Source organism: Triturus cristatus, chromosome 4_1, assembly GCF_964204655.1.
Source record: "Triturus cristatus chromosome 4_1, aTriCri1.1, whole genome shotgun sequence".
Taxonomy (NCBI): Eukaryota; Metazoa; Chordata; class Amphibia; order Caudata; family Salamandridae; genus Triturus; species Triturus cristatus.
The window spans coordinates 1,251,428,776-1,251,456,629 of NC_140585.1; the positions used below are offsets into that span (position 1 = coordinate 1,251,428,776).

The window sequence follows — 27,854 nt, forward strand, 5'->3', positions numbered from 1 at the left end:
CGCAATCCAGGGGACCCCGCATGGTGCTGATTCCTTGGCGGAAGATGGCGGTGTAGGCCGGGGAAGAATCGCAGCCTGTGGGGGGCAAAGCGGCGAGACGAAGAGCCCGGCTGAGAAGCGGCTGCCCGTGTGGTCAGGTAGATCGGAACGGAATATATGGGGCCAGTGCAGCGGGAGCCGCGGTGCGCTCCTTGTGGTGTCCTGCCCGCATTTAAGAAGGGAGATCGCATGCAGCGACGGTGAGAGAGGTAAGGAGCCTGGTGGTGCGGCCCCCAGACCGGGAGGAAGACGGAGTGCGACGCGTGGGACGCTGTCTCGAGCGGAGAAGACATCAGGGCCATCCCAGTCGGCGAGGAGAGCGGAGGGCCCCCGGGGGGCGCACTGACCCACCTTGGGTGAAAAACGCAGCGGGAGCGGAGCGCCTGACCCGCCGGAGGGCTGCGCAGCCTAACAAGACTGGAGCGGACCCGGTGGGAGGCGCAGCGGGGACGGCAGCATTACGGAGGTAGAGGCGGAGGTGGAAGCTGAGGTGAACATTGCGGCCTATGGGAGGTGTGGCGGTGAGATGGAGATCCCTCCTGGAAAGCGGACGTCCATGCTGCTAGACAGCTCATAGTGAGGCACACAGAGGAAGGGAGGCGAGAGCTGAGGTGCACTCCCTGTGGTACCCCGCCCAGGGTGAAAGAAGGACGGAGAGGAAGCCAGGGGCATCCCAGCCGATGGGGGGAGCGGGAGGCCCCTGGGAGACACACCAACAAACCCTGTGAGACGCACGAAGTAAGAGCGGGGTGCCTGACCCGCCAGTGGACCGCGTGGCTTACCAGGACAGGCCCGGACCCGGACGGGGGGGGGTCCTCCAAGGATTGTGACATCGCGGAGGTAGCAGACGCAGGGGAAGGGAGTCTCCGGGCTCAACTGAGTCCTGCGTGCTGGGGGTGACCCCGTGCACGGACCTCCTGGTGGCGCTAGGGGCCATAGACTGACACTGAGGGAGTTGCGCACCCAAACCTGCACTGGATCGCAGAAGCAGCCCTGTTGCACGGACAGGCGGCTCGCGCAGAGGCACGGGAGCTTGGAGGGGACCCCTTGACAAATTCAGGTCACTGAGGACATAGGGCCATAGCTACAGTGGACTCAGGGCCCACGTGTGCAAGGGAACATACCTGGGCTGTAGTGAACGAAGCCAGATGAAGTAACTCTGGATGAGGCCCAAACAGATTGATTGCGCGTGTGGGCCACATCCTCCTGGCAGCGGACTACGCTAGAGGTCGGGTATGTAGTGGGCAAGAGGAGGAGGTAACCAGAGAAGCCACAGTTCATACCTTGGGCCCTACAAGGGGCGAGGGATATCCGCTGACCAACTGCTAGAATGGACACACGAAAGACGTTCATCTGCAGAAGAGTGGCAAGATCTGGCTGTGTTTGCCGCCTGGGGGGGCTCCCGAGGTGACTCAGCGACGGATTAGTAGGTTCAGGCAAGTGAGCAACGGGAGCAGGGGTGAACCACTGGGATCTATAAGTGCACACACTACCCTTAGTGCAGTGAATGCGCGGATACATTGCGAGTTGGAACTACCTGCCCTTCCACGGACTAAACCTCACCCAACTCTGGCCGGCCACGAGACCTCGACTTTAGGGAAGCAAAACTGCCCAACGACAGGATGGAGAAGTGATGGACAAACTGGCACTTACCAGTGCCACCAGCAGGAGACAGTTACATCTGGCGCAGCAGGCGGAGCGCTGGGCGTACATAAGCGCAGTTGGAGCTTCCTTTGCTAGCCCGCATTGCTTTAAGGCAGAATATACTGCACACGTACCGGACGCCGTGGCTGACAGACTCACAGGCGGTCCTGGTGCGAGAAGAGAACTCCGACTGCCGCAGCTCGGGCATGCGGAGCACATAGCGAACAAGGAGTGCAGGTGGCAGGGAGCTTGCCAGTTGAGGCTGGGATAGGAGGCATCCAAGGGACAAGGACTATCAGCGGCACACGCCTCCGTGACTGTCGGTGCCCCCCCCTCCCGCAGGGGCCCGCTACGCACTCACGTTGCTCACAGCAAAACCTACCTAGCGGCAGCCGCGAATGCCCTCAGCGCAACAACACGTGATAGGGCGCATGAGAGCCAAAATGCAACAGGGGCCATTGCGAGCTGGCAACCTGGACTCTCAGCACACAAGGGAGGAGAACGAAATGGAGCCAGCAACCGCAGCACTGGCGTCCAAAATAGATTCCGTCCTCGCAGCTGTAGAGAAAATAGGGACTGCACTAGAACAAACCAGGACGTCCCTGGAAACGCGGATCGATAAGGTCACATTTGACTTTACACTTCTACATGCGGACCACCGCAAACTAACTGACAGGGTTGCTGCTCAGGGTCAAGTGCTTCAAGATCTCCAACCGGTTACTCACAGTCATATAGCTGCATTACAAGATATGATGGAGCGGATACATGCCCTAGAAGACAGGGCGGAGAATGCGGAAGAACAACATTAGAGTGGTGGGATTGTCGGAAGGGGAAGAAGGCAGGCACGCTGAACAGTACACAGAGGCCTGGCTGCGAGACCTACTTCCGCAGGGAACGCTATCGAAGCAGTTTGCGGTGGAAAGGGCCCATCAGGTGCCAGCCCAGAGGCCTCAACCAGGAGCCAGACCGCGACCGGTTCTGTTCAAACTTCTTAACTACAGGGATAGAGACGAGATACTGCGGGAGACACGGAAATTGGACCAACTGACAGTGGGCGGCAGCCGCATCATGCTCTTCCCTGATTACACTGCCCTGGTGCAGCGCCGTAGGAGCAACTATACGACGGTGAAGCGACAACTCCGGGAGCTAGAGCTCCCATACTCCCTGCTGTTCCCTGCCAGGCTGTGAATAGTAGCGAAGGGTAAAACACACTTCTTTGACACACCTGCGGGGACGTGGGACTGGCTGGAAGAATCGGGTCTTTGGACGGGGAAGAGGCCTCCAGAACAGGATGACGGGGACACTGCCAGCAGGAGAAGCAGACGCCGACCACGCCACGGAGCGGCGGCCAGAACGGTGGCCCCAAGTCCGGAGAGGATGAGAAAGGAACGTCAAAATGTCCTGGAAGCGGTCACGACTCTTGGCACACCGAACATCCAAACCTATCGGGAGCCTTCTATGCAAACTACGGTGGTGTCAAGTGGAACATCGACACCATCGACCGAGATTTCTGAAGAATTATGTATGCCGGTGGTCACCCCGCAAACGGCGGATGATATCATAGGATGAGAATACTGATGCCACGAACATTGTAGATGGCCGCACACGCAAGTACTGTATTGAGGGCTGTGCTGGTTGGCGTGTGTTGTGGAAGGGGCGGGGGGGGGGGGGGGGACGGGCGGGACACTGGGTGCGCCTCCTGGTGGGCTGCTGCCAGGGCTCTGCCTCATTTATGCCAAACCACCCGGTGTGTCCTTGAGGGGGTGGCCCTTACATACACGTAGCTACTTCGCGTCGTCACTTGAGGGCTGCTGTCTAAGTGAGCTGGGATAATGGGTTTCCAGATGGCGCACCGCATGCGTGTGACATGAGGGGGACGGACATGGCAGGTTGCTTACCGTGCACACACCCCATCGGGCCACACACTGACCTAGTCCCTTTTTCCCCCATGCATGGTCACATAGTTTGGACGGACAGCTTCGGGATGTCCACCCCACACGTCATGTTCTTGCTAGTTCCTAAGTTGTTATGGTTACCGCAGACCAGTCCGCATGCATCCAGGCGTGCTCTGAGCTTACAAAACTACACCCCACCTCTTGTCCCCCAGCGGAAAACACACCCTAGCCATGGCAAGAGTTAATATGATCACATGGAACATACGCGGTATGCACACACTTTCGAGCAGATATTCCATATTTGCTTAATTTCAAAGACACTCAGTCTGCGTCGCCCTATTACAGGAGACACACCTAACACAGCTGGAGCTCGATCGACTGTGTAGGCGCTGGAGGGGCCAAGTATATGGCACCGTGTATTCTGCGCATGCTAGGGGCATACTCGTTTGGGTGAGGGCAGGAGTCCCATTCGTTAGCACAGACACGGTAGTAGACCCGGAAGGCAGATACACCCTGGTGCGTGGAATGCTTAATGGTCAGCACATATTGCTGGCATCGATATATGCTCCAAATGCTCATCAAGAGCCATTCCTGACACGGCTGTTGCAGGTGCTCACACCATACGCTGGTCTCCCTTGGCTGCTAGGCGGTGACTTCAACTCAGTACTCGACATACATATGGACAGATCCTTCCCCCCCTCTTCGGGTCACGACTGCGAGGTCCAACGCACAAGCGCTCACGGACTGGCTTTCACACTGGGCATTGCTGGATATGTGGCGGGTCCTCCATCCAGCAGACCGTGTCTACTCCTACTATTCCGCGACACACGACCTGCATGTCCGGCTGGACAGGGTGGTGGGGTCCCAGTCTCTATTACCGTTAATCGAGGCCTCGGAATATTTAGGCCGGACACACTCCGATCATAAGCCCTTGCAGATTCAAGTAAGTTGGGTGGCTGATCGACCCCCTATCCCCACATGGCGACTCCAACCTAGAGCGTTGGAAGACCCAGAGTTCCGCTCGTCATTGGGGACGGGTATTCTAACATACTTTAAACTGAATGAAGGCACGGCCAGCAGCGAACTGGTAGAGTGGGATGCCCTCAAAACAACAATCAGAGGTCACTGCTTAGGTGCCACCTGGAACGTACGGAAACAGTTGTCGGCGGCTATCGCTCATCTCGAATCCCAATTACTGCAATACGAGCGTGGGGGGGAGGTGGGCAGTCGGGCCGCCTGGAGGACCTTCGGACGCAACTAGCAGAGCTCCTAGAACGGCTGCGGTGCCATAACTATGCAGCCCATACGCATGCTACAGCGGACAGAGCGGGCCGCTTACTCGCTTGGCTGTTGAAGCAGGATAATACTCGTGCTCCGATTGCGGCGATACGCACAAGGGCGGGAGAATTGGTGTATACACAAAGGGAGATCCACAAGGTCATGGTGGACCACTATGCACAGCTGTACCGTTCACAAATTCACTGTTCGGACCTCGAACCAAGGGCATTCCTGGAAAGGATCCATCTGCCTACAGCTTCGGCTGAGCATCAAGAGGCACTTAACTGCCCCTTAACCCTGGAAGAGATAGGAGAGGCTGTTGCATCCCTGGCATCTGGGAAAACGCCAGGGCACGGATGGCATACCGGCCAAATTTTATAAAGCCTATCGAGAGTCCTTGGTGCCGCAACTACACGCGCTCTATTCCAAAGCACTGGAGGAAGGCGTACTTCCCCCTTCGATGAGCGAGGCGTACTTGGTGTCCCTGCTGAAGCCTGACGAGACTCAACGGCCTTGGGATCTTATAGACCGCTGGCGCTTCTGAACGCCGACTATAAAATACTCGCCAAAGTTCTGGCGGAGCATTTGGTGCCAGTGGTCTCAGCCCTAATCCACAGCGACCAAAACGGGTTTGTACCTAAGCGGAGTACGTCCCTGAACCCGAGGAGATTCTTTAGAGTTGCGGCAGAAGGCGTCAAGGAATGGCCCAGAGCGGGTTGCCTAATGCTGGACTTAGAGAAGGCCTTTGACTGTTTGAAATGGAGGAACTTGTCGACACTATTGCAGCACTATGATCTAGGGGCAGAATTTTTACAAATGGTAAGCCTTTTATATAGAAACCCCACAGTGCGGGTAAGGTTAGGTCCGTACATATCTGAAGCAGTGCCGGTGTACAGGGGCACTAGGCAGGGGTGCCCACTGTCGCGACTCCTGTTTGCGCTGGCGATTGAACCCCTAGCGGCGGCCCTTCGTGTGTTGGTGGGGGAGGGTATACCGTTGGGAGACTCAACACACCAGGTGTCGCTATACGCGGATGACCTGCTGGTTTACGTGAGAGATATTGAGCATATCCCGGCCCATCTGGCCCTCATTCTGCGGGATTTTGCAGCTATCTCAGGACTACAGGTAAACGCCAGCAAATCCTGTATATATGCGTTCGAAGGGGGTAGGCAGGATCCTGGGTACACGCTTAACGGAACGGAGGTGGCATGGAAGGAGGACACCTTCCGATACTTGGGAATACAGATATACCGTCAACCACTGGACCTCTGACGGAAATGTGGGTAGAGCTGTTACGGCTATTATGTCACAGATGCGTTTTTGGGGCACGTTGCCGCTGACAGTCATGGGCAGGGTGGCGTAGTCCAAAATGGTGATCCTTACCCGACTGTTGTACTACTTTGCCAACCTGCCATTATACATACCGGCGGCCTTTTTTGCCACGTTTTCTAAGCTGCTCCGGGATTTCATATGTGGGAGTAGTCGACATAGGGTGTCACTAGTGAAATTATATCTGCCCACGGCTCAAGGGGGACTGACGGCGCCCTGCTTAGAGCACTACTACTTAGCAGCACAGCTGCAATGGATCGCTCTCTGGTTTGCAGATAAGGGTCGAGATGACATGGCGACTGTGCTGCCCCCGTACTCCCTGGAACGACTTCTTACGCTTTTCCATCCAGCTGTCAAACACGTGACGCCAACACCACTCCTCCTGAAGGTGGTGTATAAATGTTATTGCAGGAGCCTATTTCTCACCAGAACTCTGATCCCCTATGCGCCTGCGTTACCGTTAGAAGGCTCTCCCAGCGGGATACAGACACTTACCCCTCTAGCCCTGGAGCTTTGGAGGGAGGCTGATATACAGACTTTAGGAGACCTGTATCGAGACGGCTCGTTGGCAACGTACGATTCGTTAGTGGAGGAAGAGGGACTTCCGCCAGGGCAATTCCTCATGCACTGCTCATTAGTTGCAACTCTGACTGCTAAATGGGGGGACATGTCCACGGAGCCAAAACAGCACCTTAGCACCTTACCATACAATACCTCCATGTTATGGGGCGAGGTAGACATCTGGTTCGCTGGTTTGCAGCGTCTTTACGTACACACGCAGCGATTACACTGGAGCCACTCCGACACAAGTGGAAAAATGATCTGGGGAGGCCATTAGAAGACAGGGAGTGGGAACGGGTATTGAAGGGTTCAGTGTGCATCCCTAGGAATATGAGGCTCCGACAGATTCAGCTGTTCATAGTACATAGAGCATACCTCACGCCGGAGGCTATTAATAGGTATTTCCACCGTGCGGATGCGGTGTGCCCCAGATGTATGGAACCTGGGGTGGGTCTTGTACACATGCTATGGAGCTGCCACAGGAAACGCACTAACTGGAGCACGATCAGTGAACTGTTACATATTAGTACTGGTCGTAACTTGCCCTTTGAATGGGAGGTGTATCTGCTGCACCAGTTCCGCAGAACCCCAGCCATGAAGGGGACATCTAGGTTTCTGGATCTGGGAATAGCGGTTGCCAAACGATTACTCACTAGATGATGGAAGGCGCTGGACCCGCCCCATGTGCAGGCATGGGGACACTCGTTTTATGCATGGGCAAGGGCAGAGGGGACCGCCATCAGAAGGGAGAAAGCGTTGGGATTAAGGAAGAAGCCAATAGCGGCTCAATGGGAAGGGCTACTCCAGGCACTTTTGAGGGGTGAAGAGGAACATATGGGGGTACAGCCTGAGGGGAGAGACGTAGGTCCAGGGTAGATGCCAGAGTCAACAATTGGGTGTGAACGCGTTGTTCCATGTTTTATGTTTTCATGCTCCATATACGTGTCATTTCGCAGTATCATCAGTGGAGAAAATTATAAGTGTCATTGTGGGTGGATAATACCTAGTTGTACTGCTGGGCAGGGCTGCTGGGGAAGACAGGATGGGGGGGTGGAATGGGGACATTGTCGCTAGTGCTGGTCTGAGTTGGAATTGTTGGGTGTTAACTGTTTTTACACTGCTATGTCTGTTAGCCAGTTCATGAGGAAATAGCAGAAGGACTTCTACATGGGACTCTTGAAACTATGAATGCTATTCTTGTATCCAATCTGGCGCAACGGTTGCGCCAGGGATGGGTACGAGGCTAAACATATACGCGAAGGGAACTGGTACCTATAACGATTCGGTGATGTCATGCATGGAGAGTATATGGTCTATGATGCCTTACAAGTATCTGTAACCTTTAAAAATGTCAATAAAACAGATTTAAAAAATAAAATAACAAGCATTTGCAATAGCTCTCGCATTTAAAAGACTTTGAGCTATTGGCATTGTAAATGGCAATAGCTTAAATTCTTGCAAATGCGAGACCTATTGAATAGCAAATATTTTTGGTTTCTAATCGCTCTATGTCGCGCTTGCACATGAATAGAGGCCACGCCCCTTTCTTTCGACGAGCCGTGTCTAAAGAAAGGGGTGCAGCCGCCACTGAAGTGAAAGCGCTATATGGGGTGTTTTTACCCAAGAACGCATTTGTTTGAAAAACAAATCCTTTTTTGCAAAAAAGCCCCCCAAACAGCGCTTTCATTTTGATAGCAGCCGCGTCCCTTTCTTTAGATGTTCCTCCTCTATGGAAAAGGGGGTGGCCTCTATTAAGTGAAAGCGCAGCATGAGGCGCTTGGAAACAACCCCCAAAAAAAAGATTTACACAGCAATAGGTCTCACATTTGCGAGAGTTTAAGATATTGCCATTTACAATGCCAATAGCTCAAACTCCCCTCAATACGAGGCCTATTGCATTGCAAAGAAGCGGCTGCCATTGTCCCGGCTGCTTGGAAAGTGAAAGCGAGCATGGCGCGGCGAATGTTGCTGCAAAGCACGTCGTGCCTGCAATAGGACAAAACTCACTAAGAAAATAGTGCTCACAAACTAAATAACACAGACCCTGGAACAACAGAAGTAAAAAGGCTAGTCCTCATGGGAAGTTACAAATGAAGACAAGGCGGTACTAAGGAGGGACTAACAAGCCGATTACTGAATCAGAAGCCAGCATTTACAAAAAACAAAGACAAAAGCCAATGAAAAAATATGGGCAGAGAATGGGTGGAGCTCCAAGTCCAAACTCTAATACAGCATGCCTCGCAGAGCAGCATATGCGCTGCCCAGTTCGACCTAAAAACTTACACGATCATGAGATTGGGTCTTGGATATGTAGCCTAAAATTATTTGTACGTATCTGATACATTAGCGAATCCAAAGGAGACCTGAGCTCAAACAAATAGTACCCATTTACAATAACACTGGCCCTAGGGCCTAATAATAAAACTATAGTATCACGTGGACTGCTAAAGAGCCACAAACATGTTCGGAGTTGGTTAGCTGGCCCAGAATGTGCTGAGCTTCTCTAGGTTTCACTGTATGTCTATATTCAATGTCTAGAATATTTTAGTTACCCATACCAAGTGTAGCTTATCTAAAGTAAAGAACATTGCAGTTATGAAATGTGATTTAAAGGTTCATATTATTTCTCAGTTTCTAACTACACCTCCGCCTAGAGTTGACTGCTTGTTTTCGCCACCCAGAGAGAGAGTGAAGTGCAACAAGAGAAGACTTGTTTCCATCTTGATGGTATCCCATAGCCGCACAGATGCCCAAGACCACACAGACTTTGCGATACATTCAATATAGAAGATACGCAATTAACTTGACATATCAGTTAAGCAATAGGAACATAAACACTAGTTATAGAATTGTAGCATGCATTGTTTCCCTAACTTTGTCCCCATATCCAAGAAGTTAATTCATGCACCCTCTTCTAAGGTTAAAGGGTTAAAGACCCCCCCACCCCCAAAGACCATCTCCTCGCAAGAGATCCTTGTACCTCAGAGTCACATTTTGTTCCATCCTCTTGCACACGTGAGGCTTGTTGCACTTCAAGCACCTGCTGCGTCAACAGATCACAGAACAACCGCAGTTCAGAAATTTTCCGAGAGAGAGATTCGCTGCCGAGGTGGACTTCTACAAAAAAGAGAGAATAAAACATGTTAAGAGTTAACTGTGCACAGTGAAGGCATTACGTACCTAAAGAATATTCATGAATGTTTTTTTAAGAGATTGTGTGAATGGATTTATGCAATATGAATGGGGTGGGGATAGTGAATTGAGTGAATAAGGTCTTAGACGAGCATTATCCTTGGAAAAAGGTAATGAAAGCATAATCACCAAGACCTATGGGGAACCAAGAAACAGAGGCAGGAAAGAAACGTTGGGAATACAAAGGGTAAATGAAAAGATGAAGTCGAATAAAGTGAGAAGAGCTGGGGCAAGAAACAGTGGTTGAAAGTTGGAAAGGACCCTATGTGAGGAAAGGGGCTGTAGAGGTGAAATAGTAAAGGGATGGAAGGAATTCAGGTGACAACGGGGTAGAGAAAAACCAACTCCTTGCCTGTAACAATAATGCTCCAATGGTATCAGCTCAAGTTAGAAGGTTTAATATACTTTCGTTTGCTGTCAATGATCATCACAATAATTTACATCGAAACCCATTAGTAGGCTCCTCCATTCTGGTTAGACCTCATAACATCAAACCTTTCCTAATAGTCTACCCAGCAAAGGCATCAAACCCACCATTTTTGGAAATATGACAAACGACCCAGTATCCGTTTCGAGGAGGAGGATAGAAAAGATTCCTGCGATTATAGAAAAAGCTAACACTACAAAACAGCTATTACAACCAATTAATAGTTGTTCTGCTGCATGTACACTGCTATATACAGGGACATGCTTGTAAGAATTTAGACCCAGGCAATCCAAGGGGATCACAGAATTTAGGACTTAGGATCACTATACGGTTTCTCAAAACTGGTTTATTCACATATGGATCCAAAGAGGAAGGCATCCAAACAGAAAAGCAAACCAAAGGTGAAGGTCATCATACAAGGCTCTATTTCCGGCCACACGGAGGGTAACAATGCCATGTAAAATGGTCTGATGGGAAAAATTTGAATGATTAGACAGCATCTTTGAAAAATAATCTGACGAAAAGACTGCAGGCCATATTTAGAGTTTGGCAGACAGGATACTCCGTCACAAACACAGCACACGTCGTGTCCACCATATTCCAAGTGCATTATTGCTCATGTCACTTGAAACACAACAGATGGGCTACAAACCACATTTTCACCGCGTATCCCATCAACCAAACTCAAATCGGGCCCTTAGTGTAAGAGATGGCAATGTATTTATGACCCATTTAAATGTTTTTAAAAAATGAAGTGTTTTTTTAATGTACGAGGAATGCAAATTAATCAGACGATAGGGCCTACATGGGAAAACAGGTTTTCTGAGGCCAAGATGACTGTCAATAGTACAAAGACCAGAGAACAAGCGCCAAGGAAGGAAAAAAGGGCTTGATAACTGGTCTATAAAAGCACATGGCATGCAACAGAAAATATGATGTGAAGTTTCTGTGACAAATGGTAGGTTCTAACCATTTTTGAGTATTGATAGAAAGAAGAACAGTAGGTTATGTGCATTTTTTTCAAAACATGTTCGGAATTTGAACATTCTACAGTTCTGTGATTCTCATTGCCTCAGGTCAAACAAATAGATTTACATTGCATTTAGTGTGTTTCATATTGTTTAAAGATGAATCACAGAAGATAGTGGGCAGCTAAGTTAGAATAAGTACTATTTAGTGATTCAATATGTGGAATAGTGACCAGAACAGTCCTGTGATGAAACTCTGCTGAACACAATGTGCATGGAAGAGTGTACTGAAAGACATTCTCATTTGTTTGAGAACGCTGGGTACTACAGCTGTCCATTCTACAGCTTCAGGTGGATGATTATGTTTTGAGGCACTTTTACATATAATGTGGCTTTGATGCCATTTTATGTGTATGCAAGCCTAGTAAATGTATATATGAGCCAGAGGGAAATGTGCAGCACTTTACAGAAAGTCACAAGCACTGGGCAGAGCGCAAAGAAGCGGGCTGGGGTAAGAATTACCAAAATCTAGAACAGATTTTCAAGTTCCAAAGCAGTTTAAAACAATGTACCTGCCATTGACATCCAGAGTACCAAGGCATGCTTGCACATTAAGCCCAGATTGTTTTACAGATGCAACTGGGATATGGCATGGCCCCATCTTCTATGGTTAATACATGGAACCCCCAAACCCCACCACTATCACCATTAACACCTTTACTGTACCAGAGACCATATTGGTTTCGGGGCCAGGTCTTGCAGCTGGAAGCCTATGACAGAACAGTTATTCAGCTGACTGTGTTGTGATGGATAGCACTTTGTCTAGTGAGGACTCTATCTGGTGTGCGACCCAAACACAGTCTTAAGTGTCACTGTCCACGAGGCAGGTGAAATGGCAGTGCCTACAGTTGGTGGGCTGAAGTCAACAGATAACTAACTTCTGAAAGTGAGCGACAGGCACAGAAACCCTGCGAGACATGCCCCTTCGTGGAATAGAATGCACTTTCACAGCCTGAAACTGTGCTGTGAAACGTGAGCAGAGCAAAGCCTAAAGAGGTGACATTCGGTGGCGCCAGGCAGGACAGAAGCAAATGAACCTCATCCTCTGCAGAGTGGCTACTGAACCTCAATCACATTGACTCTAAGGACTTACATTGGTAGCATATCTGAGGAATCATGGCCTCCAAGGAGATCAAATAATGTCTTTTGGAAAGCAAGAGGGCACCAGCTGACAAATGAAGCCAGGAGGGAGTGCTTGAATTTCCTGAGTAGTCAGAATCATGATGAACACTTTGGGAGACCTGCAGGGTATACACTCTGCAGTGATACAAAATTGTCATCGCTGTAAGTTTCACGCAAAGAAGTCAAAAGCCACAACACAAATACAGAGAACATGACAACTTTGAACAAATGGGTGACAACTGCTGCAGAAGCCTTAGAGAAGCAAAAACATTACTGGATATGGGCTCAAAGATTTGAGAACTCTGCGTTTGCATCCATTTCCAATCTTGGGATTAGGATGGAGCTTTTGGAGAGTTGTTTGAGCAGTATTTTGGAATGCTGAGTGATAAAACATCACCGCAAAATCACATAGACAACGGGGATAAAGTGCCTGGAATTACTGAGCTTTTTCTACTCTTACAAACCTCTACAGTGAAAGGTCTTTCTATTTGCAAGCCCAACCCTCTTCACTGTGCCCTCAACCCTAGCATGTTGAACAGTACATGCAGCAGGCTGAGAGTACAGCTCTGCTGGGTGGCCTGGGAGACTGGGCTGCACACTGCTCTGCATCTTGCTCCTCCAAAACAATTAGGTACCACTCCTGATGCCAGGGGAGGCAAGAAAACATTCTGCAACCTTTTGAACTTATTGAACAGAAAGGCAACAAAAACATATTTCACAGAATCTGTTGCACCCATACCTTCCCATTGAACAAGCCATCAATCATCCCCCAAGGACACAACCATTAGCTCTCATTCTATGGGTTATCTGGCCAACCTCACTGATACAGGATTTCTGTAGTTAGCCACAAGCCTAGATGCTCATGCTCAAGTTTTTCAACAGACAAAGTGGACAAAAACGCAGGCAAATGGCATGGGAACATTCTAAATGGCATATTCTTAAAAGGGCTGTTAATTTGAAGGACTCAAGAACCTTTTGCCATATTATGGCCCACAGTAGTAAACATCTAGAAAAAACAGTAGTTTATATCACTGATAGTTGGTTCGAATAATTTGCACATCTCTATCTTGCCCATTCAGCCCCAGCAGGGAATTGTGTAGACACTGGAGCAGGTGTTGTGGTGAGATCTGTAAAAATAGAGCCTTTCACACTAAAGAAATCCTCGGCATGATTACTAAACAAAATAGGGGCAATGTTCCAGGTCTTTAACGCTACAGTTGATTTGTACAAATCAGCCCCCACTCTACCACCAAATGAAAGGGGCTCCTATACCACCTTATCTGCTTGGTGCTAAAACAGTACTAATATACAAGAAGGGTGATAGCTGTGATCTTGCCAGTTATTGCCCAATCAGTCTTTTGGATAAATTACAAAAATAAATGACTCACTCGTACTGTTCAGACTTGATGCACAGGCTGACTCCAACATGACCTTGTCTACAGATCAGGTTGGGTTTACGAAAAAGATAAGCACATTTAATCTGATATTTTTATTTAATTTTAGAAAACTTGTTCTGTCATAATCATCAGCTTTTAGTAGGGCAGAGAGAGTGGCCTGATGGCGGTCGAACTTTGGTTCAGCCACCACTGCAGCTCTTTTGCCATCCCCTCCAAAACCTGGATGGAATTCAACAGGTTCTCCATGTGCTGGGCTCACAGACTTCAGGTTGCACTGCAGAGCCCACATATGCCAAATGGCACAGTTGACGAGAAAGATGCAGGGGCCATAGGCCAAATGTCCTTGACATGTTGTGGTGGAGAGATGATTCGAAAATGCACTTTATCCCTGTTCCGCTCCAAGCACAATTTATCTCTAAGAACGAGCCTTCTTGTGAACACCTGATGGAGCGGGTAAAATATTTTCTTTTTATATACCCAATCCATTTATATAAGTTTATATTAAAACGAATAAAGAACTAATTCTAATGAATAATAGAGTGATGTGATGTTAATTAATCAATCTTATTAACCAAGAGAATACACGTGGGAATGCATTTGCATGGCTAAAATAATAAGTGAACTAAGTTTATACGCATATTAAATTTATATGTCTGGCTTAAGCAGTGTTTTTTTGTTTTTGTTTTTTTGAAAAACCTTTATTGACATTTCAATCAATAACAAGTATGGGCCTACAACCCCCCGGGGCCGGCCGCTAAGCAGTCAGAGCAACAGAGATCAAATGTTAACACAGGCAGCACCTCGGGGAGCAGAATCTTCATGCTAATATAGTCAGGCCAGTGAACAGCGCAGGTAGGACACCAGGATAAAAAGGGTTTTCATTTTATAATGGAAAAAGACAGAAGGATCAGGTGCCAAACAATTTCCCAACAGCGATAAGAGGCAGGCAGAATGATAAACGTAAGCAATAAACAGCAATCTATTGGATCAATGGCGCAGACACAGGAAATTCAGGATGGGGAAGAATAGCATGCCCAGCTGCGCCTACAGTCCCCTGCCCTAAAGCCCAGAGAACACCCCGGAAATTGTGGCACACATGAAAAGGCAACGATTCACAACAAAGGAGGTGTACCACACTGATCCCAGAAAAGAGAGAACAAGAAGAATCAGAGAAGAAAAAGGAGGCCATGGAAAAAAGAGATGAAAGACTAAAGAATCCCCTCCCCCAACCCCCCACCCTGCACCTCTGCAGATGAGTACGGCCCCCCCCCCCCAGCAGTGTGCCTGTCGCCCTGGAACCAGACCCGAAATATAGAAGAAACAGAGAAAAAGGAATAAGAAAAGAACCCCACCAGAAGGGGGGGTAGAGAGAGTATTAATAAACTGGAGGAGGGCCTTCAGAACATGCCCCCGGCGTCTCCCTCCCGCACATTATGTTTCCCCCAAAGCAAACAGTAAGCAACACAAAATCGACCATGTCAAAGAAAGATGGGGAGCATTTTGCACCTACTATACCGACAGTTATACCATGAGAGCACGCAACCCCGAGCCCGCCCGCCTATTAGCCGACCACCTCTGAAAGATCATTCTTATCCTTGGCCACTCTTGGCAAATCCGCCCATGCATACCCCTCGACCCGGCGCCATGTCCAATGCTACATGGTAAAGGAGCGTCCAAAAACGAACAGGAAGCGGCGCACCCCGGTGGGGTGGAAGTCTCTGAGTACCAACCCAGTCAGCATTATGGAGGAACGTCTTTCCCAGTGCTGCCCCAGGATCTGCACTGCACACAAGGTCCAGGAAGGCGGAATCAGCCAGAGTAGACAACCGTTGCTTGAGTTTTCCCAGGGTCGCCGGAGGCCGCGCAACGGACAAGGCCACCCCCCCCCCCCACTCAGGTCCAATACCTCCGGGACAGATCAGACCCACAGCCAGCCGCTCACACAATAGTAGACTGTCCGGAGTTTCCAGCTGGTCACTAGGCACAGGGGTGGCCCCGACATTGTCGTCCTGAGTGCAGTGCAGGGAGTCCCTGTGTATCGGAAGACAGGCAGGCCGCAACTGTCCCAACGCTGATGCCACACCATCAAGCCTACTCCCCAATACCCAAACGCCATGAAGCAAGGTGGAATGAAGGGCACCGAGAGCCTCGAGACGGTCACAGTACCCCAGCACAGCTCTCTGCGATCGCTCCGCAACGCTCCCCAGAGTCGCACACTCCCGATCCTGCTGTGACCTGGTGGGCAGGATGGTAGACTTCATCGTGACAAGATGGCCGCCGGGTAGGTCCAACCCGTATTGGAACCGGGACCCAGGGGCAAGCGCATCAAGGTCCATGTCGCTGGCAAACAGGGTTCCGGAGGCAGATCAAAAATGTATCCGGTATGTAGTCCCAGGCAACAGTCGTCCCCACCACGGACCAGCGCCCGCGAAATCCGGGAGCAGCCCGCAGGAATCAGGGCGAGTTACGGGCGGCGTGCGGGCAGCTCACCGTCGAAGGTAGAGGCAATCACCGGAGAGTCGTGGAACTGCCACCCCGGGCATGCACTTGTTCCGCTCCGCTTAGTGGTAGGAAGCGACCACGGCGAAATGTAGGCCGATAGTCGCACCGATCCGGCAGTCCGACTCCACCCAGTCACCAAAGGCCGCTGTTGTTAAACTGCCACCCGGCCAAGGTGTCCACTCGAGGTCCCGGCTCCAGGGCCGCACAGGCCGCAAATTGCAAATACCCGTTTCTCCGGCGGTACAGCCGCCAGAAACTTCGGAATCACTCGATCGGTGGCCGCTCTCATTCACAAACACGGGCGCATAGCTCAGGCTGAGGATCTAATGCAGGATATCCGTGCGGGATACGGAGGTTCACGGAGCCGGGAGTCTACGCTGCCGTCTCGGTCGCCATCTTGGCTCCTCCTCCTTGGCTTAAGCAGTGTTAATGTGATTTGCGCTTAAATAAACCAGCATTAACAGCTCTGAATGTTGCATATGGCTAGATAAATACATACACATAAGGGTATTAGTAAGGGAATAACACTGTTTTAATTATTTCAATTTATTAATTATGATTTTGTGTTTTCTTTGCTTAAAGTTGACTATTCTGGCCTACCAAAAGATGGCTGCCGACTGAATCCTAAATAAAGTACATGACTTCATAAATTGAGCAATGGAGAAAGGCGCCTGCACCGACTTCATTGTGGCCTTTCCATGAACTATCAGACCAGGACCATGAAGACTACCCTGGACGAGATGCCAATGTCCCTGAACATGGAGCAATTGTTGCCATTTGGGAACCAAAAGCCACCTATTCACAATAGACTGATACTTTCCTGACCTGGGAACAGCCTTTCCCATGCGCCTAGTTTATTCATCAACCGTATGTGAAATTTGGAGAATGTTTCTTAATGTATTTGGACGTGGCTGAATTCAGTCAATCATTGGCCTGGAAATAAAGAAAATGTTACTGTCATATGTAAATTTTAGTATAAATATTAGTAGTCTAGGGAGGGAAATAGGCGTTCGTGACCCCTAGCTGATCGATGCTACTCTACGCGACACTCTATGCTGCTCTTCGCTAGGAGATCCTTATGCTGACGGAAGAGGACGGGACTTTAGGATTCTGATGAATATTCTGAGGACCGGTTCTGACTTGGAAAACGACAAATAGCCAGAATAGGTAAATATGACAAAAGATAATATGGCACTGTTAGGATTTAACCTGCAATTTAATTAGATAAAAGAAAAATCATTATTTAAAGAACTGTGTCGGGTGATTATTTCTGGCAATGTTTCATTGATTAAATGAGTTAGTGATTTTCATCAAATTCCATTTCAACTAAATTATCTAGTCGACCTCCGGATGGAGGAACTAGTAGGGTAAATCAATAGATTAGTTTCCTCTATCCAAAGTGAATAGCTGTAGTTCAGGATTGGATATCCTCTGTAGGCACGGATAGTGTGATGAGAATGAATGTTGGTGTTATGGGCCCCACCAGCGTGTGATGTGTGTATGTGCGTGTGACTGAGAAATCATTCCGTCCGTGGAAGCAGGGGAAGATTTTGTGTTCTGAACTGCACCACACCAACATGCAAAAAAGTTGAGACAGTGCATTCTTGTCAGTGGAGAACAGATCGTGCCATGGTCCCCACCCCCCTCATTGCTGGAACATGTCCTGTGCCATCAACGGGTGTAGCTGCCATTCTTGATCCACTGGGCATCGCTCGCTGAGTTTTCTGCTCTGGCATTTAAAGATCCCACCAGGTGGGGTACTATCAGGGAGATGCTCAGATAATCCAGCCAGTTGCAGCGGTGCAGGGCCTCCGGACTGCACCCTGCCTGCTTGTTGCAATACTACATGGCGGTGGTGTTGTCCATGAGGACCTGAACCAGCTTCTCCTTGACAGACTGTAAAAACGCTTTTAACACCAACAGCCTGCAACACACCAACAGCCTGCAACTTCACTAAGTTGATGTGGAGGTGGGTCTCTGCCTATGACCAGAGTCCTCTGATCTCCACCTCTTCCAGGCGGCCTCCCCAAACTCAGTAGTGATGCATCTGTCATCATCAGCTCAGGGTGGTAGGGAGAGGGATCTGTCACTGGTCCTATTACAGTCGAGCAGACACCACTGCCGATCTTTTGCAGTCTCCTCCGAAACCTGAATGGAATTTGACAGGTACCCTTGGTGCAGAGCCCACTCAGACTTCAGATATCGCTGCAGAGCTTGCATGTGCCATCTGGCATGGCCAATGAGCAGGCAGCAGAAGCCAGAGTCACTGAGACCCAGTACTAAGGCTGAAACATCAGAAACATAGCCAGAATGTTGATCTGAAGGGAAGACACAAAAGTGCACCCTATCCAGTACTGCCTTGATCAAAAGGAGCCTCTGCAAAGGAGTCAGGTGTGACTTCAGTATGTTGAAAGTGGACATTAGCGATCTAGGGAGCTTCACGATTATCTGGAGGTGGTCCACAATGGATTGTGGCGAGCCTGCCTTTAACAGCAAGTGCTGACTGGTACCCTGACCTCTGAAGAAACACTGGGACCAGCGCCATCACCTTCGAGAACACCCGAGGGGCATTGGTGAGGCCGAAAGGGAGCATGGCAAACTGAAAATGCTCATAACCCACCATTAACTGCAGGTAGCAACTCTGACCCTGCAGGAAGGGAAGATGGAAATAGGCATTATGCAGGTCCAGTACCACCACCTTGTATCCTGGATTCAGGGTAGATAAAGCATAGGGCAGCATAAGCATTTTTAATTTGTCCTTCCGTAGGAAATAATTAAGGGGGACAACGATCTAAGATAGGACAAAGACTTCCGCCATTTTCGGGCACCAGGTAATAATGGGAGTAGCCGTCAATTCCAATCTCCGAGGCGGGGACCCTTTCTATGGCGCATGAACTTTGTGCAACAAATGGACCTTCAAAAGCCAGTCTGAGGTGGATGGAAGATGTGGTTACACAAAGGAATTAAGGGTGTATCTCCTTTATATTATCTGCAGGACCCACCCTTCATATGTTATGCCCTGCCACCTGTGGAGAAAATGTCTGATACTGACTCACGCAGGGTGGTCATGTGCCTCCAAAGGCAAATTAAAGTAGCTTGGAAGCTGCTGCCAGAGGGGCTAGGGATGAAGAGATTTGATGTCCTTGTGGACCTGGACGTTGGCTGCAGGATTCCCAAATGAGACAGGGCCGGTGTGCCTGTTTTTGGGGTGGTGGGCCTCGGTGTGGTCTGCAAGCGAACTCACAAATCATGCACCGAAAGTGGTGAAATCGTTGTGGAAACTACCTTGCGGGTTTAGGAAGACTAAGGTAGCACACAGTAGCTCTACTATCCGAAAAGCACCAGAGTTTAACTTCTCACCAAAAAGGCGAGACCCGTCAAAAGGCATACCCATGAGTGATGCTTAAGTGTCGCCTAAAAAAGCCAGTGGATCTCATCCAAGCGTGGCGCCTATGCACCACAATAGTGCCAACTGCCCTGTCTAAGCAGTTGGTGGGTACAGCCCTGGCCTTGTGACATAGCTGGCCGCTTCCTGGCTATCTTTAATGATCTGTGTCAAGTTGGCATGAAATTTCTTTAGGACTGTCAGTAAACTCTCTGTAACCATATTCCATAAGGGATGGGAATACCATCCCAGCAACTGGCATTGACCGATCTGAGATTGAGGCTAACGGAAGAAGTCATCGTCTTCCCAAACAGTTCCATTCTTTTTGACTATCCGTCTCGGAAGAGCGTAGCAGTGGTTGGAAAATAACTGGGGTTAACACTGCTTTTGAAGGCTTGTACAATCAGGTTCTCAGGAGTAGGGTGTTCCGTCAGAAAGGCAGGGCCACCCAGAGTGGATCGATGATGCCGTGCTACATGTGTATTCAATGGAAGCATGGGCAAGGTTTAGCCCAAGTGTCCATGAGGGTGTCAGTCATTGTTGAACAGAAACAGTGGTTCAGAAGAGGGCTGAATGGGTTGAGCACATTTGTGAGGACATTGTTTTTCTACTCAACGGAAGCTAACTATAAATCTAGCATTTCAGCCACCCGTCTAATGACTACAGCAAATGAGGCTCACTCTTCTGTAAACGGGCAAGAGAGCAAACCCAGCCTCATGTTAGGATAAGTGTCCAACCAACTGGCCTGTTATAGGTCCATGTAGTAACTGTCATTATCATATTGTGGGGTGAGTCAGATCAGAAAAGTTGGTGGAGCACTGCAGGACGGATCCTCTGCAAAGGCATGGTCTTATCAGAAAAAAAGAATATAGTGAGGCTGTTCCAGATTGTGGTTTCAGCCGAGGTCGAGACAGATTTGGTTCAGAGTCGGATGGTGTTAATGAGGTAAGAACTGGCATAGTTCATGATGCTGGGGGTGACACAAGAGATGAACCCGAAGTGAGTTCAGTAGGCACAGCCAGCACCGAGGGCGGACCCACCTGTGGTAACCCTAGCACCGTGGAACAGATTTTCTGAAGAGAATACAGCTTGTTAACAGACAAGAAAAAATAGGAGCAAGCTCTGAATTAGAGTACGGAGGCACAGAAAGTAAAAAAATAAAAGCGCACTTGGATGGTGAATTTATACAGCACCAGCCCTAACTTCCAGGGCGTGGCGGAGCAGAGTTGACGTAGAGCTGTAGGACATCACCTACAGGCGTGGAGGGACTATGATGAAAAATATTTCAGATCCAATTTGGTGCCTGAGGATAATCTCGAGGTGAAGAATCTGCCGTTATAAGTATCCATCAGAAGAGTACCTTTGTACATTGTGTTTATCAATCTTCAATCTGCTTTTGATAATGTCCTGAGGCACTTATTACTGAACTCTCTTCAGGAGATGGGTCTTCTCCTGATCTTTTAAACATCTTGATTCACCTCCATGACAGGAGATTGGCTACTATTAGATGGGGACCTGCAGGGGCAACCACACAATCTTTCCTGATGAACGAAGATGTCCAAAAAGTCTGTTCTTTGGCACTCTTTCTCTGTTCTTCGTATTCAAGACAGGTAGGTGAGGAGGTTAGCCATTACAAAAATGATACCCCCAACCTTGTGGAATAAGAATTGGCACATTATTTGCTAACAATGTCCTTCAGGTTTCAATGTCTCCTCTGGGCTTAGAGACTCTTCTAGATAAGGATAATGTTACTTACCCAGTAAGCATCCGTTCTTGGCATGTAGTGCTGTAGATTCACATGCTTAGCATACTTCTGCCATCTAGTGTTGGGTCCGGATGTTTTTTTTCTTGAAAGAAGTCTTTCCAGTCACAAGTTAAGGTGACTCCTCCTTTCGGTGATAGTACGCATGGGCATCGACTCCATTGCTAGATTGTTTTACCACAGAGGGTGAGAATGGAGTTAGTAAGTGTAGAATAGAGATGTCCATTCGTATGTATGTAAAGTAAGAAACTGCAACAACTATAGGTACCCGGGGAGGCGGTGGGCACACGTGAATCTATAGCTCTACATGCCAAGAACAGATGTTTACTGGGTGTGAGAAAGTTCCCTCTTTCTGCATGGTTGCCCCCACCTTTTGCTGAATTGCTGATGTGCTTTGACCGAGTGTGCCCTGGGCTCCTGCTAATCAGGTATGGCCTATTTTCTTGCCATAAAACTACATTGAAGCCTAAACCCAATTGGCATCTCTGGCCACAGGTCAGCCCCTGGTAAATGATACCACAGGTACCCAGGGCATTGTGACCAGAGAAGGCCCCTTAGGGCTGCAGCACTTATTGTGCCACCCTTAGAGGTGCTGTACCATTACACTCACACACTGCCTTTGCAGGCTGCATGTTTTGGTGCAGAACAAAGTGAAGAGTCGATATGGCACACATCCCTGTGTGCCATGCCTACAACCCTCTGCCCTGGCATAGATCAGTCACCCCTCTAGCTGGGTGCACTATACCAGAGGTGAGGGTACATGTGCGTGAGCCCTATGACATTTAAAACAAAGTGGATATGCTTTTAACGACCCGCGCATCACAGTGTCTCCTTAATATATAATTCAACAATAATAGACATGAAACAAGTATTGAGTGCAACTTTGGTGTTCAACGCTCATCCACCTAGGGCGCCAAGTTCCGCATCCACGATAAGTGGAACAGATATAATTTTAACAAAAACCACCAGAGCACATCATGTATAAGTTACTCTCATCCTTTGTGCAATCTGCACTCTTCTTCAATGAATATTCTTATATTAGAGAGTTCCCAATCAATAAGGATCACGTGGTGTAGATCAATCAAATCTATTTCCTTTATATGGCATAATGTTCCACAGCCGACGTGCGTTTCGCCCTATCAGGGCTTCCTCAAGGCTTACTAGCAATGTATTTCACACCCTATTTATCTCAATTAATATAAGTTCCAAGAGCGCATAGTTCAATATCCAAAGTACTTAATGTAAGATTCACGTTTAAATCTCCGCACTCAGTCATACATATATTATATCCAATCCTAGTCCTCTGTGTTCACCCTTGTTATGGAGCCATAATACATTCCATCGCGCGGTAGACTTATATTCCGCATCCAAGAACATTTCCGAAGTCCATGCCTACAACCCACTGCCCTGGCATAGATCAGTCATCCCTCTAGCTGGGTGCACTATACCAGAGGTGAGGGTACATGTGCATGAGCCCTGTACCCCTGCAGTGTCTAAGGACATTCTTAGACATTGTAAGTGCAGTGCTGCCATTAAGAGAATATGGTGCTGGGAGTTTGTCATTACGAACTCCACAGCACCATGATGGCTACACTGAAAACTGAGACGTTTGGTATCAAACTTCTCAGCACATTAAACCCACACTGATGCCATTGTGGGATTTAATGAAAAATGCACACAGAGGGCATCTTAGAGATGCCCACTGAAAACTAACCTACCACTAGTGTCCAGGCTGAGTGGCTACATTCCGCTGCCACCACCAGACATGTTTATAGACCCCTGAATAGAGAACCTGCTGCTCTCTGGGGCCTGAAACAATGCACATCCTGGGACGGTGTGCCAAGCCTCCTCCCCCAGGATAGACAGGGTTCACAAAGGGGAAGCTTCAAAGGCTTGCTGCCTTTGTGAGCTTCCCCAGGCCACTTGCTGCTTTCAGCAACTGGTCCCCACTGGTTCTGACCCCCACTTTGGGGGAGAACCGGCAGGAAAAACAAGTGAGGAAGAGAGGTGTTCCCACCTCTGCCAACTCCACTCCTCAGGTAGGGGAGGCGAGGTGAAGTACAACTCTCAGTCCCCGCCATCTTGCAGATGGGGGGACTCAACCAACCAGGAACAGGCCATTGCCCCCATCCCACTGGAGGGTGGCATAATAGGGGGTGTACCCACCCCAGGGAAGGGACCCATTGGTCCCTAGCTGTAACACCCCTAAATCTAGTATTTAGGGTCACCCCTGAAAATTGCTTCCTCAGACCAGAAGAAACTACAAGAAGTAGAAGGACCGAACAGCCAGGCAGCAGCTAACAAGAGAAAGACGCCCACTGACTTGGACCCAGCCTACCGGCCTGTCTCCACCTCGAACCTGCTCCTGAAAAACCCCGATGTGTCCTGCAGCCAGCAACCTCGAAAACCCCGAGGACCTGCCTGCCTTCAACCCCTGGTATGACCAAAAAGTTGCACTGGTTGAATTTCAATCAGGACAAAAGGTGTGGGTTTTGGAGCCAGTGGCACCAAGGGCTCTCCAGGACAGATGGAGTGGCCCGTACCCTATCCTAGAAAAGAAGAGTGAGGTCACCTACTTTGTGGACCTGGGCACAAGCAGGACACCCAAAAGGGTTATCCATGCGAACCGCCTTAAGGGCTCCATGACAGGGCTGACATCACCATGACGATGGTGACTGATGAGGATCGGGAGACAGAGAGTGAACCTCTCCCTGACCTTCTCTCATACAGCCCAAAAGATGGGTCAGTGGATGGAGTTGTCGTCTAAGACACCCTCTCTGCCCAACAGCAGACTGATTGCAAGCAAGTCTTGCAGCAGTATGGAAAGCTCTTTTCCTTGACCCCTGATCAGACAAACTGGTGTACCCATGATGTGGACAGCCCAGTGGTTCTAGTCCTCAAAGCTCATTCACAGTGTGGAAAGAGAAATGACGTTCTGTGTGGACTATAGAGGGCTCCACTCTATCACCAAGACAGATGCTCACCCTATCCCAAGAGCAGATGAGTTGATAGACAAATTGGGTGCAGCCAAATTTCTAAGTACCTTTGACTTAACTGCAGGCTACTGGCAAATTGGCATGGCCACAGGAGCAAAAGAAAAACAGTCAATGTTATCCTATGGAGGAAAATAGCGTTATTGGTTTTAAGGTAAGTATTTGGTAGTGGGAGTTGAGGTTCTGGGGTAGACTCAGGGGTTCCCCAGAGTCCAGGATGCACTCTAGTTACACCCTTAGCGGCACTAGGGTGGCCAGGTGCAGAGAGCTGAGGCCCAATGTTATCCAATGGGGGATAGGGGACCTTCGGTTGGTGGCTGCTGGCGAGCAGGCCACTTGGTTGGGGGAGCAAAGCTCTTGGACTTTAGCTCAGGGCAAATGGGGAAACAAAGTTGCACTAAAGGTGCACCCTCAGAGGCACTAGGGCAGCCGGGTGCAGGGTGGGCGCCCGGTTGTTTGCAATGGGGAACCTCCGGTTTGCAAAGGCACTGCAGACTTGGGGACAAAGGTCTTCTGGGTGAGACCACCACTTCGAGAGGTAAGTTGGGAAGTTAGGGGTTGGTTAGGCACCTATGTGGCGAAAGGGGAGGGGGAGCAGGTGGGGTGATTGTGATTCAAGTGAAGTTGGGGTGGTGACTACAAAAGTGTAGTGTGCTGGCTTGATGGAGAAATGTCAACGTTTCGACCCCAAAAGATCAGTAGGTTATTACAATCCTTACGCCAGGATCTTCATAACCTATTGATCTTTTGGGGTCGAAACGTTGACATTTCTCCATCAAGCCAGCTTGTACAACAGAGATTTAGTACTGTGTTAACTAAAACCATGGCTACACAAGCTTTCTGGTGTAAATTGTGATTAATAGGCTCGACCAATAAGCCACGTGTCTTCTAAGTAATGTATGGTTTTGTTTTGATGCACACTACACTTTTGTAGCCACCACCCCAACCTCACTTGAATCACAATCACCCCACCTGCTTCCCCTCCCCTTTCGCCCCATAGGGACATCACTGTATATAATATGTGAACCATGTCAATAACAGATCAATGCTCAGTGTGAATTAAACACTGGGAGCAACATACACCTTGTGTCTCGAGTTTGTATTTATGTTGTGATTTTGTATTTTAAAGTTTTCTGGGACCACTGTTCCTATGTACTGTCCTTTACCAAGGTCCCAGAGACTAGTATTGGGTTTACCCTTCTTAGGTAACCCAGTTCATCCATAGAGCATTGCTTTTGGAGAGCAGTTGTGGGAACCTGGAGGCGAAGCTTGGGCATTTTGAGATGTGGCAAACACATCTATGTGAGGAAATCCCCATTCCTGAAAGTAGGGGAGGAGAATTCGGGAAGTTCCCACTCGTGGATTTGCTGTTTGACTGCTGAGAAGGTCTGCAGTCTGACTGTTTACTCCTGAAAGATGTTCTGCCAGGAGATAAATCTTGTGGTGTATAGCCCATTTCCAAATGGCTTGTGCTAAGCGAGACAGTTAGAGAGAGTGCGTCCCCCCCTTTTCTGTATATAATACATATATGTCATGTCTGTGCGGAGTAGGACAGCTTTGCCTATGAGGTGAATTTGAAAAACTCAGATCGCTAGAAACACTGCTAGTAGCTCTAGGTGATTTATATGGAGACTCTTGTACTTTAGACTCCACAACCCTTGGATTGTAGGATTGTGTAGGTGGACACCACAACCAGTGAGCGAAGCGTCTGCTGTTAGCACTGTCTGTGGAACAGAGTCGATGAAAGGCCATCCTTTGGATACGTTTTGTGGATTCCACCACTGCAGAGAGCGCTGGGTGCAGCCATCTCCCAACACTAGATCGGTCAACTGACCCTGTGACTGGTTCCACTGATCTGCTAAGCATTCTTGAAGGGGACGCATGTGAAGTCTTGCGTGGGGAACAATTACGATGCAAGACACCATCATTCCTAGCATTTGCATGAATACTCTTGCTGGTAATGATTGGTTGGGCTGAAAGAGTGACAAGGGATGGAATACTGAGAATTATGGCTGTGTTGGGAGAGGCTAGAGCTCTTTGAGTGTCGATGGTGGCTCCCAGATATGTTTGGGTGTTGAGGGCTGTAGATGAGACTTAAACGCATTCACTGTAAACCCTAGTTGGTGTAATAAGTGAATCGTGGCTTGAGTGTGTTGGAGACACTTTTGGTAAGTGCTGGTTTTGATGAACCAGTTGTCCAGGTATGGGAAGACAGGGATGTGCTGTTTTCTCAGATGAGCTGCGACTACTGCCAGGCATTTGGTAAATACCCTGGGAGCAGTGGTGACTCCAAACAGTAGTACATTGTATTGGTTAGGATGACTCGCTATCGTGAATCTGAGGTATTTGCGATGAGTGGGATGAATTGGAATGTGGAAATATGCGTCCTTTAAGTCTAGAGTAGACAAAGTCGCCCTGCTGTAGAAATGGGAGCACTTGTTGAAGTGTCACCATATGGAAATGCTCTGACCGTATGTAGTGGTTTAGTTCTCGGAGGTCCAGAATAGGTCTCAAGGAGCCGTCCATTTTGGGAAATAGAAAATACATGGAGTACACGCCTGACTCTTGATATTGTAACTGTACAGGCTCTATGGCTCCTTTTAGCAAGAGGGACTGGACTACCTGTTTGAGAAGGTGTAAATGTCCTGGTGACATTTTGTGAGAGCAGGGTGGAATGTTTGGAGGATTGCTGTTAAGCTCCAGGCAATAACCATGTTGGATAATTCCGAACACCCATTTGACTGTGGTTATGGATTACCAAATAGGGAAGAATTGTAGAAGATGTCCCACGACGGGTGTTAAATGATCAGGGAGAAGTGTAAGCAAGTCACTGCTTGTTAGGGGAGGGGGAATTACGCAGTGTGGAACCTTTGCCCCTACCTGTGCCGTTCTTACCTCTATTTCCTCCTCTAAAGAACCTTCTTGAGGAGGAGGATAGATTGTTGCCTTTATACGAGTCAGCAGTATTGTCTGAGGATGTGGTCTCAGACCCCCCCCCACGATAGAAGGAGCGAGGAAAGGAGACACGATTAGAAGGAGATTGTAGGGGTCCCATTGACTTAGCCACTTCTGTATCTTTCTTCATTTTCTCCAATGACTTATCTACTTCAGGCCCGAGGAGATGCTCTTTGTCAAATGGAGTATTTAAAATTGATTTTTGGACTTCAGGTTTAAAACCAGAAATCCTGAACCATGCGTGTCTCCTTAGTAACACACTAGTGTGGATCTCTCTAGCTGCGGTGTCAGCAGCATCTAAAGCACACCTAATTGAGGAATTGGGAGATGAGCTTTCATTCTCGT

The 27,854-nt window shown here is 48.8% G+C and overlaps 1 protein-coding gene across 3 annotated transcripts in view; it reads right to left on the reverse strand.

Annotated features, from left to right (window-relative positions):
• The window catches only part of LOC146856521 (pleckstrin homology domain-containing family A member 3-like), a 125,737-nt gene that overhangs the window by 54,633 nt on the left and 43,250 nt on the right, over nt 1–27,854 (reverse strand). For all 3 annotated transcript variants that reach the window (XM_085654692.1, XM_085654691.1, XM_085654693.1), the window contains exon 4: nt 9,727–9,863. In XM_085654692.1, the coding sequence (XP_085510818.1) occupies nt 9,727–9,863 (137 nt within the window). The remainder of the gene's footprint in view (nt 1–9,726; nt 9,864–27,854) is intronic.